Source organism: Phacochoerus africanus, chromosome 1 (genome assembly GCF_016906955.1).
Source record: "Phacochoerus africanus isolate WHEZ1 chromosome 1, ROS_Pafr_v1, whole genome shotgun sequence".
NCBI classification, from domain to species: domain Eukaryota; kingdom Metazoa; phylum Chordata; class Mammalia; order Artiodactyla; family Suidae; genus Phacochoerus; species Phacochoerus africanus.
In genome coordinates, this window is record NC_062544.1 from 287,255,085 (window position 1) to 287,271,080 (window position 15,996).

The 15,996-nt window shown below is 58.5% G+C and overlaps 2 protein-coding genes across 6 annotated transcripts in view; both read left to right on the plus strand.

Annotated features, from left to right (window-relative positions):
• Positions 1–1,684, plus strand: part of TRPM2 (transient receptor potential cation channel subfamily M member 2) — a 50,537-nt gene extending 48,853 nt beyond the window's left edge. For all 5 annotated transcript variants that reach the window (XM_047797914.1, XM_047797911.1, XM_047797912.1 and 2 more), the window contains 2 exons: positions 81–197; positions 769–1,684. In XM_047797914.1, the coding sequence (XP_047653870.1) occupies positions 81–197; positions 769–894 (243 nt within the window). In that variant the 3' untranslated portion in view covers positions 895–1,684. The remainder of the gene's footprint in view (positions 1–80; positions 198–768) is intronic.
• An 8,104-nt stretch (positions 1,685–9,788) lies between these two features.
• Positions 9,789–15,592, plus strand: LRRC3 (leucine rich repeat containing 3). Its single transcript, XM_047797917.1, has 2 exons — positions 9,789–10,135; positions 10,952–15,592. The coding sequence occupies exon 2, from the start codon at positions 11,107–11,109 to the stop codon at positions 11,878–11,880; it is 774 nt and encodes a 257-aa protein (XP_047653873.1). The 5' UTR covers positions 9,789–10,135; positions 10,952–11,106; the 3' UTR covers positions 11,881–15,592.
• Positions 15,593–15,996: the final 404 nt, after the last annotated feature.

Here is a 15,996-nt window from a genome sequence, read left to right on the forward strand (position 1 = left end):
CCCCTCCCTCTGGAGAAAGCCGGGGGGGTGGGGGTGGCGCAGGGGTCCACGGGGGGCCCTCACACCTGCGCTGCCTCCAGGTGTACAGAGGGTACGTGGATGACCCGCGGAACACAGACAACGCCTGGATCGAGACCGTGGCCGTGAGCATCCACTTCGCAGACCAGAGCGACGTGGAGCTGAAGAGGCTGAACTCTGTATGTGGCCTGGGTCTCAGGCGGGGAGGGGTGGGGGCCTTGGGGCCTTGGGGCCTGCAGAGCTGGCCGGGACCAGAGGGGGGCTGGGGGGACCAGTGTCCTGCCGGGAGGGTGCCTGGGAGAGGTCAGGGGGCAGAGCACATGGCGGGGGCGGGGGCGGGGGCGGGCTGGATGGGGCCCCAGGGGCCCCCAGGCTCACACGTGGCGGGGGGAGGCAGGTTCATGCGTCTCCGTGGGAACCCTGTCCCCTGTCCTTAGTCCCACACCCCCCTAATCCAGAACTGGGACCAGGGAGCAGCGCACAGGACAGGGGGCCTATGAATAAGGCTGACCCTTCTCTCTCTCCTCCTTCAAGGGTTTTGAGGGCTTTGCAGGCGTTTTCTGAGTCGCGCCTGATAGCTGACCTTAGGGTTCCATAGAAGGGCAGTGGGACGGCCCCAGGCCAGGCCTGCAGCCAGGCGGGGAGCCCACCGCAGCGCCCGCTGCCCTCCTGCAGGCTGCTGTTCTGGGGTGTCTAGGTGGAGGTGGGGCCAGCCCGGGCCGGAGTCAGGATCCAGCTCTGTCTTTGCAGCACCTGTGCTCCCGCGACCCAGGGCTGTCCATCCGCTGGCAGCTGGTGGACCGGCGCATCCCGCTGTACGCCAACCACAAGGCCATCCTCCGGAAGGCAGCCGCCTTGTTCGGGGCTTACTACTGACCCGTGGCCACCCTGGAGCTCTGCAGGGGCCGGAGGGCTGGTCCGTCCACAGCCACTGGGAGACGTGGGACAGAGGCTGATACCAGCCACCTAGGCACACGCAGCCCTGAACGTCCAGTGGGCGAGGGGCGCTGCCCGGGTACCGCCTGCCGCCCCTCATGGCCAGCTTGTGAAGCAGAAGGCACAGGGTGCCCAGGGAGGAGAGCCGAGCAGGCCAAGGCTGGCTCTGGCCAGGTGGCAGCGCCTTGGGGTTGAGGTGGCTGCTGGGACCCCAGACATTGCTGCCTCTCCCAGCTGACGGTGGTTGTCCACCCTCTCCTGGCCACGTCGTAGGAGCAACCACAAGGGGTGTGTCAGCCCAGCTGCACCTCCGACAGCGTCAGGGTTCCCTTGCGGCCTCCTCCTCCTCTGGCCCATGCCCTAGAGAAGCCCTCCAGCGTGACCCAGCGTGGACCCTCGCCTGGCCTGTGGCGGCCACCATGGGGCCCGGGTCCCTTGGCTGTCGGGGCTGAGCCCCTCCGTGGACCATCTCCCGAGATGCAGAAGTGTCTGCCTGTGTTTGGCCCCGGGCCCAGGCCGGGGGGACGCAGAGGCACAGGCGGCGGGGGCTCCCTGAACACGGCATCCCCCGCCTCTCCCCCGTTGAGCCCAGGGAGCCGTGGGGGGTGGGTCTGGTGAAGGGGGCACCCAGTTTAGCATCAGCAGCTCACAGACCATCAGCATAAACCGTCAGGAGCCGTCAGGACCTGGAATGTTGTAAAAACCCGACATTAAATTGCTTCCCAAACCAGCCTGGCTGCCTCTTCTGTGCTTCCTTCAGTGCAAGCTGTAGACACGTGCAGTGCTCGGGGGCTGTGTCTGGGCCTCCGAAGCCTCTCCTACCCGCGGCCGAGCTTCCCAGGACCAAGGACAGCTTCCCTGGACACTGGGCAGGCCCCTAAGGCCCAAAGACACCATTTCCCTCCCATCTCCCCCCCCCCCCACAGGCACATACACCCCCCCCAGACACACACACACACACACACACACCCAAGCACACACACACTGATACACACCCCCCGACACACACACACCCCAACACACACACACAGACACACATGCACAGACACTCAGACACACACACAGATGTGTACAGACACATGCACACAGACACACGCACAGGACCGAGCTCTGAGGAAGCAGAGGACCCACTGAAATGTATGGCTGAGCTCGCTGTTGCTGAGGCGTAATGGAAAAAGCAAACTTAGCAACAGCTTCTCATCGAAACCCCAGCAGGTCCCCCGGGAGATGACGCAGCTGATCCCGGCCCAGTGCAGGTCTCCTCCTGCTCACGAGGAGGACAGAGCTGCTGAGCAGCCGCCGTGCTGGGAGGAGAACGCAGGCAGAAGCCCCAGGCCTGCATCACAGGCCCGGACTGACCCCCGGAGGCTGCAGGCAGGAGGAGTGACAAACCGCCGCAGGAGCCCAACGGAGCGGCCCAGTCCAGGGACGGCAAGAGCAGGTGGATGGCGGGAAATCGGCGGCGGGAATCGCCCAGACGCGCAGTCACTGGGACACAGGCTGCTGTGCGCCTCGCGCCAGGACCACGAAAACCAAGTTTGTCTTCATGTTTCGTCTCTGTCACCCCAGAGAGACACATAATTGCTGACACCACGAGGAAGGCCTGCCGACAGACACTCCCAGAGGGCGAGGTGTGGGAGCAGCTCCAGCAGGACAGACTGCTTTTCAGGACAAAGGGGGTGTTTGACGGGGGAAAGGAAGTGCTCTGTCCAGAAGGGAGCGCTTTCGTGAACGGCCGTCCACCTGCGCCGGATCTTTCCACACCTATGGTGCAAAGTGGATAGAAGTTCAAGGGGAAATGAGCAAATTCACTGTGGTTGAGATTTTCCCCTTAGAAACAAGGAATCAAGAAGCAAAAGAAAAACAGGGCGGAACTTGAATAATGCAGTCAACAGGATTGAGGTCATTCTGTGTGGCCTGTGTGTGTGTGTGTGTTCACACAGAAATGTGAATTATACAAATGTCTTGTGTGTAATTTACAGTCAATTGTTTACATGTAAATTAAGTGCTGGTATACCCACGATGTGTCCTGATATTTGTGTAATGAATTACGTGCACTATGTGTCTGTATGAACACACATGCTAGGGTGTGTGTGCTTCTGTACCCGCCAGCCAACAGCAGCAGCACGGCCCAGAGGAGCCGGGAGGCTCTCAGACATGGAGCCTGTGCAGAGCTGAGCGTGCCACACACCACGGGGATCTCAGCAGGTTCACGAGGCGGCTCTGTCCCAGAGGCCACTCTGGGCCCACAGTGAGACATCCGCCAGAAGCCAGGAGCGGGCTCCAGGTGCCCTGGTGGGATGTGAGTGACCAGCTCGGAGGGAGCCGAGGTGGTGTCTGGGGCAGAGCGCTGTGCCCCCACCTCCACCCTCCCCCGGGGGGCTTCTTCCCCCCTCTGAAGGCTCTGGCTCCCGGGCAGGAGAGCCCACAGGCAGGGCCAGCTCCTCTGTGGGAGAGCGGTCGCGGTCCTGAGACCCTGGTCTGCGCTGCGCCCACCCCCGCCCCCCTGCGCGGGATCCGGGGCCAGCAGGGCCCGAGGGAAAGGCAAGGGGCCGTCCGTGCTCCCACGCCCCACCCGCACCCTCCTGGGGACCCAGCAGAGCAGGGTGGAGAGGGTCCCAGGCCACAAGGTCCCAGCCCGAGACAGTTGGCTGGACAGTGTCCAGAGGAACAGTTAAGGCCTTTGGGGGAAAAAAAGATGGAAAGTAAGTTTTTAAGGTGATGACGCAAGAGGCTCAAAACACAACCACAACATCAACCCAGGGGCTCAGGCGGGAGTAAGTCAGAATTTAATGAAAGAGGGAAAAATTAAGAACTGGTATATGGTGAATATATTCAAAACCCGGTTCTTGTGAAAGGACAGCAAAATCAGTAGCACCCAGATCAGAGGAGAGGGAGGGATCTGGGGGGCAGCGTGTGTGTGTGGGGGGGACACGGAGGAGAGCGCCCTGGAAATCCCAGGGCAACTGCGGGAAGAAATGCACCCCCCACCGTGTCCCTGGGAACGGGGCTCCCGCGGCCGGAGCGGGAGCGGGAGCAGGTGGCAGTTGGCTCTGAGGGGCCTCAGGAAGGTGGGCTGCTCCTGCCCAGCTTGGGAAGCCAGCGATAGCGAGGGGAAGCTCCGCCAGGGCTTCTTTTTGGTGTTGCGTCTGGCTTTTCAAGATCAGACGAGAGATCCAGGAATTCGGGAGTGGAGGCGGAGGCGGAGGCTCCGTCTGGCCCAGGCTGCCAAGGACGATTTTGCCAAAGGCAGTGCATCCAAGAGGCTCTTTGGCAAAGCCGGCCTGGCCTTGTGTCTGGGCAGCGAGCAGGCACCGTGGACTCTGTCAGGTGCCCCCCGGGTCCCTTCTTTCTGTGCGGCTCCAGCCCCTGCCCCCAAGCTGGCTGCAGTCAGCAGTGCCCGGCAATCCCGGGCTGGGCGAGGGCAGGAGGCGGGGAAGCGAGGGCCGAGCTGGGCACTGTGACAGCAGGGGGACAGCAGGGCGGCCGGCACACACCTGGATGGTGGCCTCACCCCGGGAACGGCCTGTGCCCGTCCGCTCTCTGTCTGGAGGCGCGTTTTGGCCTCACCAGGAGGTTGTGTTCGCTTGCGGCTGCCCCACGGCTGCTGCAGGCCTGCTCCCGTGTGTCCCCAGGGAGAGACACGCAGCCCTCGCTGGCAAAACAGCCTTCCTGATGGGGAAGCCGTTAAGCAGCTGGAGCATCGTATTTGCTCCCTGGGGCCGCGAGGCCTGGGCTCTGGTGGATAAATGGGCGAGATAATCAGTCCAGCGTCCAGCCGCCGTTACAAGGGCAGCTGCGGTGGGGAGACCATGTGGCCAGGACGGCAGTAGCGGGGTTGGGTGCTTCTGAGCGCAGGCTCGTGGTCCGAGTGGACGGTGAGCCGGGCTCTTGCAGGGCCCTGGGGCTGGGCCCCCTACAGAGACTCTGATGTGGTCGCCTGTGAGACAGGCCACTGACCGCCGAGAACCAGGGGGCAACTTCGCAGGAGCGCCCTGCACGGACCCATCCATCCCTCCATCCACCCGGGTACCCACGCGGCAGCACACCGCTGTGTTCTTGCCTTGAGGTGTTACCCGCACACACTCCCCTGCACACATCTGAAGTGTGAGCAGCTTGGTGGGCTTTTTCCTTCTGGTGCTGGGCAGCACCGGATCGAGACGTAGAACGTCCAGCCTCAGAAGCCCCCTCGTGCCCCCTCCCCATCCCTGGCCCACCACTGACAGACAATGCTCTTGAATCTCCCATAAACAGAAGCCACGGTGTGCGCTCGGGGTGGCTGCCCCCCCCAAGTGGTGTCTCTGGGTTCACCTGCATCCACATTGTTGTTTTTGGTGGCAACCACATTAATTTGTTTAATTGAAATGTTAAAACTATTCCATGGTTTGGGGCTCCGCTTTGGCACAGCAGCAGCTTCAGGACTCCCTTTATTTTAATGCCATTAAAAGACCACTGGCTGTAAGTACCCCAGGGCCCCTGCACCTATGGGTGTCCACTGCATGACGCAGGACAGCCAGGAGCCAGCGCACCCCACAGTGCTCCCAGCCTACACAGAGGTAGCCTGACGCGACCTTACGGAGCCTGTGATGAGAAGTGACAGCCGGGGAGCTTCCTGGTGGCTCAGCATGTTAAGGATCCAGCATTGTCACTGCTGTGGCTCAGGCTCAATCCCTGGCCTGGGCAACTTCTGTAGGCCTTGGGCATAGCCAAAAACCAAAAACCAAAAACCAAAAACACAAAACAAAACAAAACAAAAACAGAAGAAAATGGACTGTAAGAAAAATAAACATGTGGTTTTCTTAGGCCAGAGGTGGTGTGGGGAAGAAAAAAGGAAAGCAACAGCTGACACCAAACCCTAAAGTGGCCACTGAATAACAGCAAGGAGTTCCAGCCAGGAGTCAACAGAGGATAGAAAACACTCAATAGAAAATACTCAATCCGGAAGGCAGGCAAAGGCAAGAGAGCAGAGGGACAACTGGGGAGAGACAGGGGGCAGAGGGGGTGACTGTGACTGTGAGTCACCAGAGCCGGTGCAACGCCATCACCTGCTGCCTCCTCCGTGTCCCTCCTTTCCCCACTGTGTCCGTGTCCAGTCCAGGATCCCACATCATGCTTCGTTGTTATTTCTCCTTAGTCTTTCCCAGCCTATCACAGTGACTAAGTCTGGCCTTACCTTTCTGCATATTTCCATTTTCGAAGCATACTGATCCATCAGTATGAAAACGTCACTTTGAAAACGGCCTTTCAGTTTGGGTGTGTCTGACATGTTCTCACGTTTGAAAAGGGAGTGTGCCTTTTGGGCAAGTGTACCACAGAGATGATGCTGTGTCTCTCTCAGCTCCTGGTACCAGGGGCTGCAGGATATCAGCCGTGAACTGTGGTGTAGGGCGCAGATGCGGCTTGGATCCCAAGTGGCTGTAGCTGTGGCTGTGGCTGTGGTGTAGGCCAGCAGCTGTAGCTCTGATCAAACCCTTAGCCTCGGAACTTCCATATGCCACAGGTACAACCCTAAAAAGAAAAAAATAAATACATAAAATAAAATTAAGATACGTACTTTTGAAAAAGACATGATGCTCTCGCATACCTCATCGACTACAGCGTAGTGTAACTGTAGCTTCTACATGTGCTAGGAAACCAAACTCCATGTGACTCACTTTATCGTGACATTCATTTTATTGCAGTGGTCTGGAACCAAACCTGCAACATCTCTGACGTGTGCTTATACTAGAGAAGAAGCAGGGTCTCAAATCAGTGAGCTGAGCTTCTACCTTAAGAAAAAAGAAAAAGAAGAGAAAATTAAACTCAACGCAAGCAAGAGATCAGAGTAGAAGCCAGTGGGGGCGGGGCGGGGGGAATATAGAGAAATCTATGAAACTAAGAACTGCCTCTTTGAGATTATTTGTACAATTGATAAAATGTCTCAACTGATCAGCAAAAGAAAAGAAAGGAGACACAAATGACCAAAAACAGGTATGGAAGAGGTGACATCACTTCATACTCTAAATAGAAAGAATGAACAACTTTATGCTGATAAAGTGGGCAGTTCCTTGAAGGATAAACTACAACATTCAGTCAAGGAAAAAAATAACCTCAGCCACTCTGTGTATTTTGAATAATTCAACAACATATACAAATAATGACACTTCATGACCAAGTGAGATTTATTGCTAGGACTCAAGATTGATTTAACACTTGGGAAAGTCAGTCAATACAATCTGCCATATTACTAGACTAATGAAAAATATTCTCAGTAGATGTAGAGAAAGTGTTTGACAAAATCCAACATCTCTTCCTGATTAAAAAAAAAAGAAACTTTCAGCAAGCTAGTAATTCCAGAAAACTCCCTTATACTGATAAGGACAGCTACAAAACCCTACACCTAACATTATCCTTAGTGGTGAGAGTCAATTTTACCCCCCCTAAAATCAGAGGAACAGGGACATCTGCTCTAATTCCTCCTTTTCAGTATTGAACTAGGGCTCTAGCCAATGCAATTAGGCATGAAAATTAATTTAAAAAAATTCAGACTGAAAATAAAGAAGTAATACTCTTTATTTCCAGATAACATGATTATATAGAAATCTTAGAAAATCCTAAGGTAGCTACAAAAAAAGGGGACAGAACCAATAAGTGAGCTTAGAAAAGTTCAGATCAGTATGCAAAATCAATTTTATTTCTATGTATTAGCATTTAACAAAGAGAAATTGAAATTAAAATAACATTTACAATAGCGTAAAACTATCAGAGATAAATCTGACAAAAGATTGCAAATCTGTAAACCAAAAACTACAAAACACAAATGAAAGAAATAAAAGAAGCTCCAAATAAATGATGAGATATACCATGTTCATGGATTTAATATTCAGTATTGTCAAGATGTTAATTTTCTCAAACTGGTCTACAGACTCACTGCAATCCCAAACAAAATCCCACTAGGGTTTTTGGAACAAATCGTGAAGCTGATTCCAAAATTCATGAGGAAAAATGCAAAGGATCTTGGATCCAAAAGGACTTTGTAAAAGAGCAAAGTTGGAAGATTTATTATTTATTACCTGACCTCAAGAATTATCATAAAGTGATGGAAGTAGTTTGAAATATTTGCATAAAAATAGATAAACTAGACCAACTGAATTTAGAGAGATATAGAAATAGACTCATACAGACCACTGATTTTCAACAAAGGGGGAAAAGTAGTGAGTAGAGAATGGATTATTTTTTTCAACAAACAGTCTGGAAAACTGGACATCCGTTTGCACGCACACACACACACACACACACACACACACCCCTTTGAATCATATCTCACACCACATACCAAAACTAGCCCCAAATGGATAATAGACCCAAATGAAAAACCTAAATTACAAAACCCTGTGACTTTGAGTTTGGCAAAAATTCTTATATGTGACACCAAAAGCATGATCTAAAAAAAAAAAAAACACTGAAAAATTGACTTTGTCAAAATTAAAAATTTCTCCTTGAAAACTTTTAAGAGAGTGAAAAGACAATCCACAGACTCAGAGAAAATATATACAAATCACATCTGATAGAGGATTTGTATCCAGAATATACAAAGAACTCCCAAAACTCAATGATAAGAAAGCATCTCAATTAAAAGTGGGTAAAAGAGTTGAACAGAAGCCTTTCTTAAAAAGATAGACAGGTGGCAAATAAAGAGATGAAAAGACACTGAAGTCATGAGTGAAATACAAATTAAAACCGCGGTGGGATACACCCTTACACACCTCTCTCAATGTCTAAGATTGAAGACTGAACATACCGGGTACTGGTGAGAATGTGAGGCACACACAGCCCGGGAAGGGAAATCGAGTAATCACTCTGGCGCTTTCTTCAAAGTTAAACATACGCTACCATATGATCCAGCCATTCCACTGCTAGACGTTGACCGAAGAGAACCAAGACTCTTCGTCCAGAGGTTGTACACAGTGTTCATACTAGCTCTATTTGTAACAGCCAACAGCTGGAAAGAGCCCAAATTTCCATACGCCGGTGAATGGATATACAAACTGTGGAACATTCGTGCAATGGATCATTACTCAGACTACACATGATGAGCACATCCGCATGGGTGAGCTCAAATTAACCATGCCGGGCGGGAGAAGCTAGACAAAACGTACATACCTACGAGTCCATTTACGTAAATTATGGGAAATGCAGAATGATCCAGTGGCAGCAAAGCAGTGCTTGCCTGGGGATGGGGATGGGGGGGCATGGATCGCGGAGGCGGAACTGTGGAGCGTTTGCGCGATAGTTTCAGGGACGTACACAAATGTCAAAACGTATCACATTTGAATAAGTGGCTTATTGTGTATCAACTGCACCATAATAAAGCTGTTTCAAAAAACCCTAAGGATGGCTCAGGTCTAGCTTAAATGCCTCGACTCTTGGATTCCCTATGCCCCTCTGGACGCCCACGCACGGACCCTAAGACCCTGGGTGGGGAAATGGGTAGCGGAGCCAGGGTCCTGGGGCAGGAAGGGACTCAGGTGCTCGGAGACTAGCTTTGGCGGCCGCTGGCACCGGGCCTGCGACAGAAACGTTGCACTGACCTGAGGGTCTCCAAGCCCCCGGCACAGCGGCGTCTGGGCGGGGTGGGAGATTCGCCCCGCGCGGGGCGGGGCTGGACTACGGCCGGGGCGGGGCTCTGTGCCCCCACGGCCCCCGCCACAGCCCTTGAAACAACCTCGTCTAAAAGTAGTCGGTACAGCCCCGCCCAAGGCCACGCCCCTGGCCCGCTCCGTCCAGGCCCCGCCCCCAAGACTCCGCCCAGACCCCGCCCCTCAGCCTCAAGCTCCGCCTTGTCCCAGCCACGTCCTGCCCCACAGGCTCCGCGCAGGCCCCGCCTCGCCCCACCTCTCGCCCCCAGGCCTCACCCCTAATTCTCAGGCCCTGCGGGGTCCTGGCTCCGACCCTCTCTGGACTCCGCCCTCCCCACTGCTCCGTTCCAGGCTCCGCCCCAGACTCCGCCCAGGGCCCCCCCCGCCCCGCTTCTCGCCCGAAAGCCCCGCCCCACGGGCGCAGGCTGAGCCGCGTGGGTCCCGAGCGGCCGCGGACGTGGGCGCAGGCCTGCGGGTCGCCACCGCGCTCGGGTGTGGCACAGGGTCGGGCTCTGAGCGGCTGAGAGCCTCGCGCACAGCAGCTTCCGGATGTGGCCGCGCAGGTAAAGCCCCCGCCCCGCCCTGGGAGCTCGAACACCCCGGCCCCCGTCTACCCCTGCCCGGGAGAACTGGGGGTCCCTGGGGTGTGGGGCCCGGAGACGCCGAGGTCCGGGGTCCGGGGTCCCCGCGGCCCGAGGTCCGCCCGCCCAGGCCCCGCGCGGCCCCGCCACTCCACGCCCAGGGCCGGGCACGCGCCCAGGGCTCGGCTTTTCTCTTTTCTCTGTTCCCTTCTTTTTCAAACATAATTGAAATGAATAGCGCAGACCTGGTGCCTGAGCCTTCCGTTGTTCCCATTAGGACTGACAGAGGGGACCTTTATTATTATTATTTTGTGAAGGATTGTCACAATTAGCACAGCGCAGAGCTTCTCACAGCAGCCTAGCCCCGAGGTGACAGGGTGCCCGCTCAGTTCCCCTTGTGGCCAGCACCACCTGCCCCTGCATTCCAGTTTCTAAAGAAAACCCTGCAGCCCAGTCTTCCTGCTTTCCGGCCCTGAGGAGCTGGGAGGCGGCTGGACCCTCATCAAGGAGAGCTGCCCAAGCCCCTGACCCCTAAGGTGTGCAGTGGGTGTGTCCAGGGGGCTGGCCGGCAGGGGTTCTCAGACCACTTTGCTGGGCACCAGCCCCCAGCCAGCAGTCAGCACAACCTTGCTTAGCTGGGTGGCAGAGGGAGTCTCCCTGAGTAAGTTACAGAGACCCCCACTGGTCAGATGCTGCCATTTGGCTGTGAAATCCATGCGCCCCCCCCCCCAGTCAGATTGTGCCCCTGGGTCCCCAGCTGGACCACAGCCAGCAATGCTGATTGCCCCTCTCTTTCAGAACCAAAAGAGAACGCAGCATTCCTGGCCCATAAGGAAGGAGAGTTTTCCTCTGTGAGGGATGGTCCTGGCGCAGCAAGCAGCGGCCAGAGAGTGGGGCAGAGTGTGAACCACAGCACTGAGCGAGCGGCGGGCTCTCTGTCCCCAGCCAGCAGGATGGGCCCTGTGGGCAGACACGGCCCCTCGGCCCTGCCGGTCCCCACGGGAGGGTCGTGCCTCCTCCTCCTCTTCTGCCTGCGCCTGGGCGCCTCTTGCCCGCAGAGCTGCCAGTGCCCCGACCACGCCGGGGCCGTGGCCGTCCACTGCAGCGCGAGGGGCCTGCAGGAGATCCCCAAAGACATCCCCCTGGACACGGTGCTCCTGAAGCTCGATGCCAACAAGATCGCCCGCATCCCCAACGGCGCCTTCCAGCACCTGAGCCACCTGAGAGAGCTGGACCTGTCTCAGAACGCCATCGAGACCATCGGCCCCGCCGCCTTCTCGGGCCTGGCCGGGGGCCTGCGGCTGCTGGACCTGTCCCACAACCGCATCCGGAGGATTCCCAAGGACGCCCTGGGCAAGCTCAGCGCCAAGATCCGCCTGTCCCACAACCCCCTGCACTGCGAGTGCGCCCTGCAGGAGGCCCTGTGGGAGCTGAAGCTCGACCCCGACTCGGTGGACGAGATCGCCTGCCACACCTCCGTGCAGGAGGAGTACGTGGGGAAGCCGCTGATCCAGGCGCTCGACGCCGGCGTCAGCTTCTGCAGCGTCCACCACAAGACCACCGATGTGGCCATGCTGGTCACCATGTTTGGCTGGTTCGCCATGGTGATCGCCTACGTCGTGTACTACGTGCGCCAGAACCAGGAGGACGCCAGGAGGCACCTGGAGTACCTCAAGTCCCTGCCCAGCACCCCTGTGTCCAAGGACCCCGTCAGCCCTGCCCCCTAGTGCCTCCCGGCTCAGGCGGGCCGCGGCCCACGTCTCGGCCACCCCTGCTGTGGCCCACGGTGACTGATTCTTGCTTGGCCGCCCCCCCCAGCGAGGCGGTGACGGGGCCACTTCCGGGCGGTGCTTCACTCTTACAGGGCACGTCTCCGAGGACTTCTCGTGGCTGCAGCGCCCTTCGGGTCCGGCAGCTCTACCGTCAGACGTGCTGACGGAGGAGGAGACCGAAGCTTAGAGACGTGGAACGGCACGGCCAGGAAATGAGCAGCTGGAACGGAAAACCAAGCCGTCTGTCACGATGCTCGTGTCCCTTCCGCTCAGGGAGCCTGTCCCACGGGGTGCCCCGGGGTGGACTAGCATTCAGAGCAGGAAGGGTGGGTGCCCTCGAGTGGGGCTGCCCCAGGAGGACAGGCGTCTGTTGTCGGTCGAAGGCACAGGTGGTCTCCACTGCAGACTGGCCGCCGTCGCCTCCCCAGCATCTCCTGAGCACCCTCGGCCACAGGACTCCATCCAGGGCAGACACCGAGAGACCGGGTGTTTTCTCGGGAGGGAACTGCAACGTGCAACCTTTGGACAACTTTGTTTATTCTCAGAATGTTTGTTCAGAGTCACGCTTGTACCAAAACTTCAGTCCAGGGAGAAGGAAACCACCCCCCCCCCCCGAAAAAACAGCCGTGGAGAGAAACGTGAGAAAGTTCCAGCGGGGCTCATCAAGGGGGCAGTGCCAGCAGCCAGACATGCGAGGCCCTGCCCCGGTTCCGGCCCCTCAGGCTGCGCCCCGCTCCCGGGAGCCCATCGTCACGGGTCGCTACGTGCCTTTGCTTTTCAACTCACGGAAGCAGCTCCTTTGCGAAGGACAGGGGGACCGACGCCGGACGGTACAAGGCTGCTCAGCAGATGCTTCCTTCCTGCCTCCAGCGACAGGAACTCTCTCTCTCCTTTCCAGCTTTGCTGCCAGGAACCTCAGAGCTACTTTACTGCTCATTTTCTTACCTACTTGGTGTTCAGGGTAGACCTCACCTCCACCGGGACGACCCTGATAGCGTCTTTCCGATTTTATTTTTTTACGGTCTTTTGTATGCGTGTTTATATTTTAAACGACTTCAGACATATTGGGGGGAAGCAAGTTAGGGGTACGTGGCTTACGGAGCTAAGGGATAAAGGACGGAAGCCTCCTGGAGCAGATGCTTAGAAAGGCTGAAGGTGGAGGGAGGCTCGTACCTGGAAGATGCCCTGTGGCTTTGCAGTGGGAAGCACACTTCCGCGCTGATGCAGAGACGCGGCGTGTGTAGCCTCAGGACCAGCAGCTGCAGCCAGACCGGAAAGGCACGTCCGGACAAGGTCATGCGTTTTCAGTTATGGTACATTCAAAAGAAAGGACCGACAGGTTCCAGCACCCTCCCACACCTGTGGTCCCGGGGTGCCGGTGTGCATAGCGTGCACCGTGTGGACGGGGGCTCTGTGCTTCTCTGCCTGCCCCCCAGACCAGGGATGAGGGGTGGGAAGCAGGGCTCAGACGGTGCACCCAGAGAGGCCGGTCCTCGGGGAAACTGACGGCCCGCCCACCCGCCTTTCCAGTGGGAGCTAAAACCAAGCAGCCAGCCCGGGCCAAACCCATGTGGACCAGGTAAGTGTGGCTGCTGGCTGGCCAGCGGGACACGGGCTCTGGGGGGAGCCGGCTCTGCCGCCCCATCCCCCTGGGCGCTCACAGCAGGAAGAGCGTTTTGCCCTGTGGATGGGACCGGGGTGGGGCGAGAGCCGACGGAGGCCTGGAGGGAGAGGGCAGGTGTCAGTGTCCCTGCTGCAGCCCTGCCCCCGGGGCCTTACCCTGCCCCCAGGGAACCCTGCCCTTGCTCTAACCCAGCATCAGCCCAGAGCAGGGGCGCCAGCCCTCCTGCCCTTGGCGTGTGCCTTCCTGCTGGGAGGAGGAAGCGGCTTAGCACCCCGGCACACAGGAAGGGCCCTCTCCTCATCCCGAGTCCAGAGCCGGGGCCGCCGGGACCCCCTGGCCTTTCTGGCGGAGTCTCCTGGGAGAAGGTGCCTCCCTGCAGAGACCACCAGGACCCCCACAAAGGGCCCGGAAGCTCCTTTCTGCCCATGGGAGCTCCCAACCCTGGAGCCTCCTGGGGTGGCAGCCCACCCCTCCCTCCTTTTCTCCCCCTACCCCCCAGCCCCTCCTCCCCCCACCCCCCGTTCCCTCTCCTTTTCCCTCAAGATGACACCCTGCCTGGGCCACCTCGTTCCCTGCCGACACCCCCATGAGCCCTCGGGCTGACTGCCTGCCCTGCATCCAGCGCCCGGGGCCTGGCCAGAGCAGGCCTTTCACCCCGTCCAGTTCTGCCAAGGCTGGCTGGGTGCGGGCTGGCCCCATTGAAGGGACAGGTGTTGGCAGGGCTGGGCACGTGACAAAGAGGTGCCTCAGTCGGGCGCAGTGGGGTGATAGCCTTTGTGGGACCCGGGGGTCCCCTGACTGTCACCACCATCCAGGTAAGAGGCCGCAGGGAGCTACGCGCCCCTGGCCCGCTGGACGCCCCCTGCCAAGCCCCTCTAGCCAGGGGAGGCAGTGCTACCCCAGTCTGGGGGTTGTGGCGGGATGGCGCTGAGGTTCCTCCTTGGGGCAGAGGGTGGTGTGGACAGACTGGCCAAAGAGCCACCCAGCCAGGTTCCTCCACCCATGGGAATCGAGGGGTCTTGCTTCTAGAGGGGTCAGAGGGGAGGGGCAGTGGGGGGCTTGTGGGGCCACTGCTCTGTGAGATTTCCTGCTCACTCTGCCCCGCCCTCATCGTGATGGTTCCCCTGGAAACCAGAGCCCCACCCGCGACCCTGGGAGGGGATGCCCCCACTCAGAGCCTCCCCACACCCGCCCTTCCCCTCCGGACTCTAGGGCCTCCCGATGCCCCCCACCCCATCCCGCCCTCGGGTGGTCCAGCGGTGGGGGCTGAGCAGGTGTACGGACACCCAGGTCCGCCCCGGCGGCAGGCGGCAGGACGGCCTCGAGGCTGGGCTGGGAGGGAGCCGCGGCAGCATCTCCTGGAAGAGCCCTGATGCAGGAACCAGGGGCGCCCCCACCATGGGGCCCCAGCCCCCCAGCCCACCTGCAGGGAGAGTGGACGATTTTAAACTGGACGTGAGACTGGGTGTGTTTTTCTTAATGGAAAGTTGCTGCAGGCAGGAGATGGGGCCCAGTGGAGGGATCAGGATGGGCTGGAGCTCCTGCGCTGGTCGCATCCACACGGGGTCTGAGAGATGCGTGGGTGCAGAGCCCCCATCAGACAGGGGTCCACGTGGGGCCGGCTGCCTTGGATGGTCCTCCTGAAAGGTCAGCAGAACGCTGGGCCTCTGCATAGGCTGGGCGGGAGCATAGAGCCAGCCTCCTGGGCACTCTGGGCAGCAGAGGGGGTGGGCTCCCGGGTGGGTGCTCTGTGCCGCCTGCCCCTGCTGGCCTGCCCTCCTGCGCACCCCCAGCACCCCCTGGCTCCTGGCTCCGGAGCAGCAACTTCTCCAAGTGTCTGCGGGAGACTTGGATCCTGGGGATGGGGGTGGGGGGGGGTAGACTGCAGACCGTGCTGGGAGCGGAATGTTCTGGACTGGTGGCTCCCAGCCACAGTAGGAACCTGGGGAGTTTTCTGGAGTCGTTTTTCCTGAAAGGTTATCCTGAAACCCGATTCCACTGTTCCCCCCACCGTCTGAACCCTTAATAAACCTCTGTGCTCAACCAGTGGGGTGGACTCTCGTGCCTGCAGCCGTGCAGCCCAGCCGGCCCAGACCTGCCCTCGCTGTGGACCGTGCTGTGCAGGAAGAAGAGCCAGGCCAGGCCTGGGGTGCAGGGGGTGCCAGGCCCGCCTGCACTGGCTTGAACCCGCTCGTGGTGGCTGGTTGTTGAGCTTTCAGAACCTGTGACCCAGTGCATGCCGTGGTGGCAGCATGAGGTTGGCTGTGAAAGAGTCTTCTAGGCAGTGGACAGCAGCCATGACCCCCGCTCCTGCCCCAGGAGATCAAGGTGGGCAGCTCGCTGCTGGGGTCCCCTCAGGGGCCAGGTCTGCTTTCACCCCTCTCACCCCCCCCACTTCAGGCCAAGTCCTAACCCTGGGAGCCTGCGGAGATGGGGGAGGGCCGCCA

Excerpts from the sequence above, each read along its gene's own strand:
- LRRC3 (XM_047797917.1), top strand. The coding sequence starts at position 11,107 with ATGGGCCCTGTGGGCAGACACGGCCCCTCGGCCCTGCCGGTCCCCACG.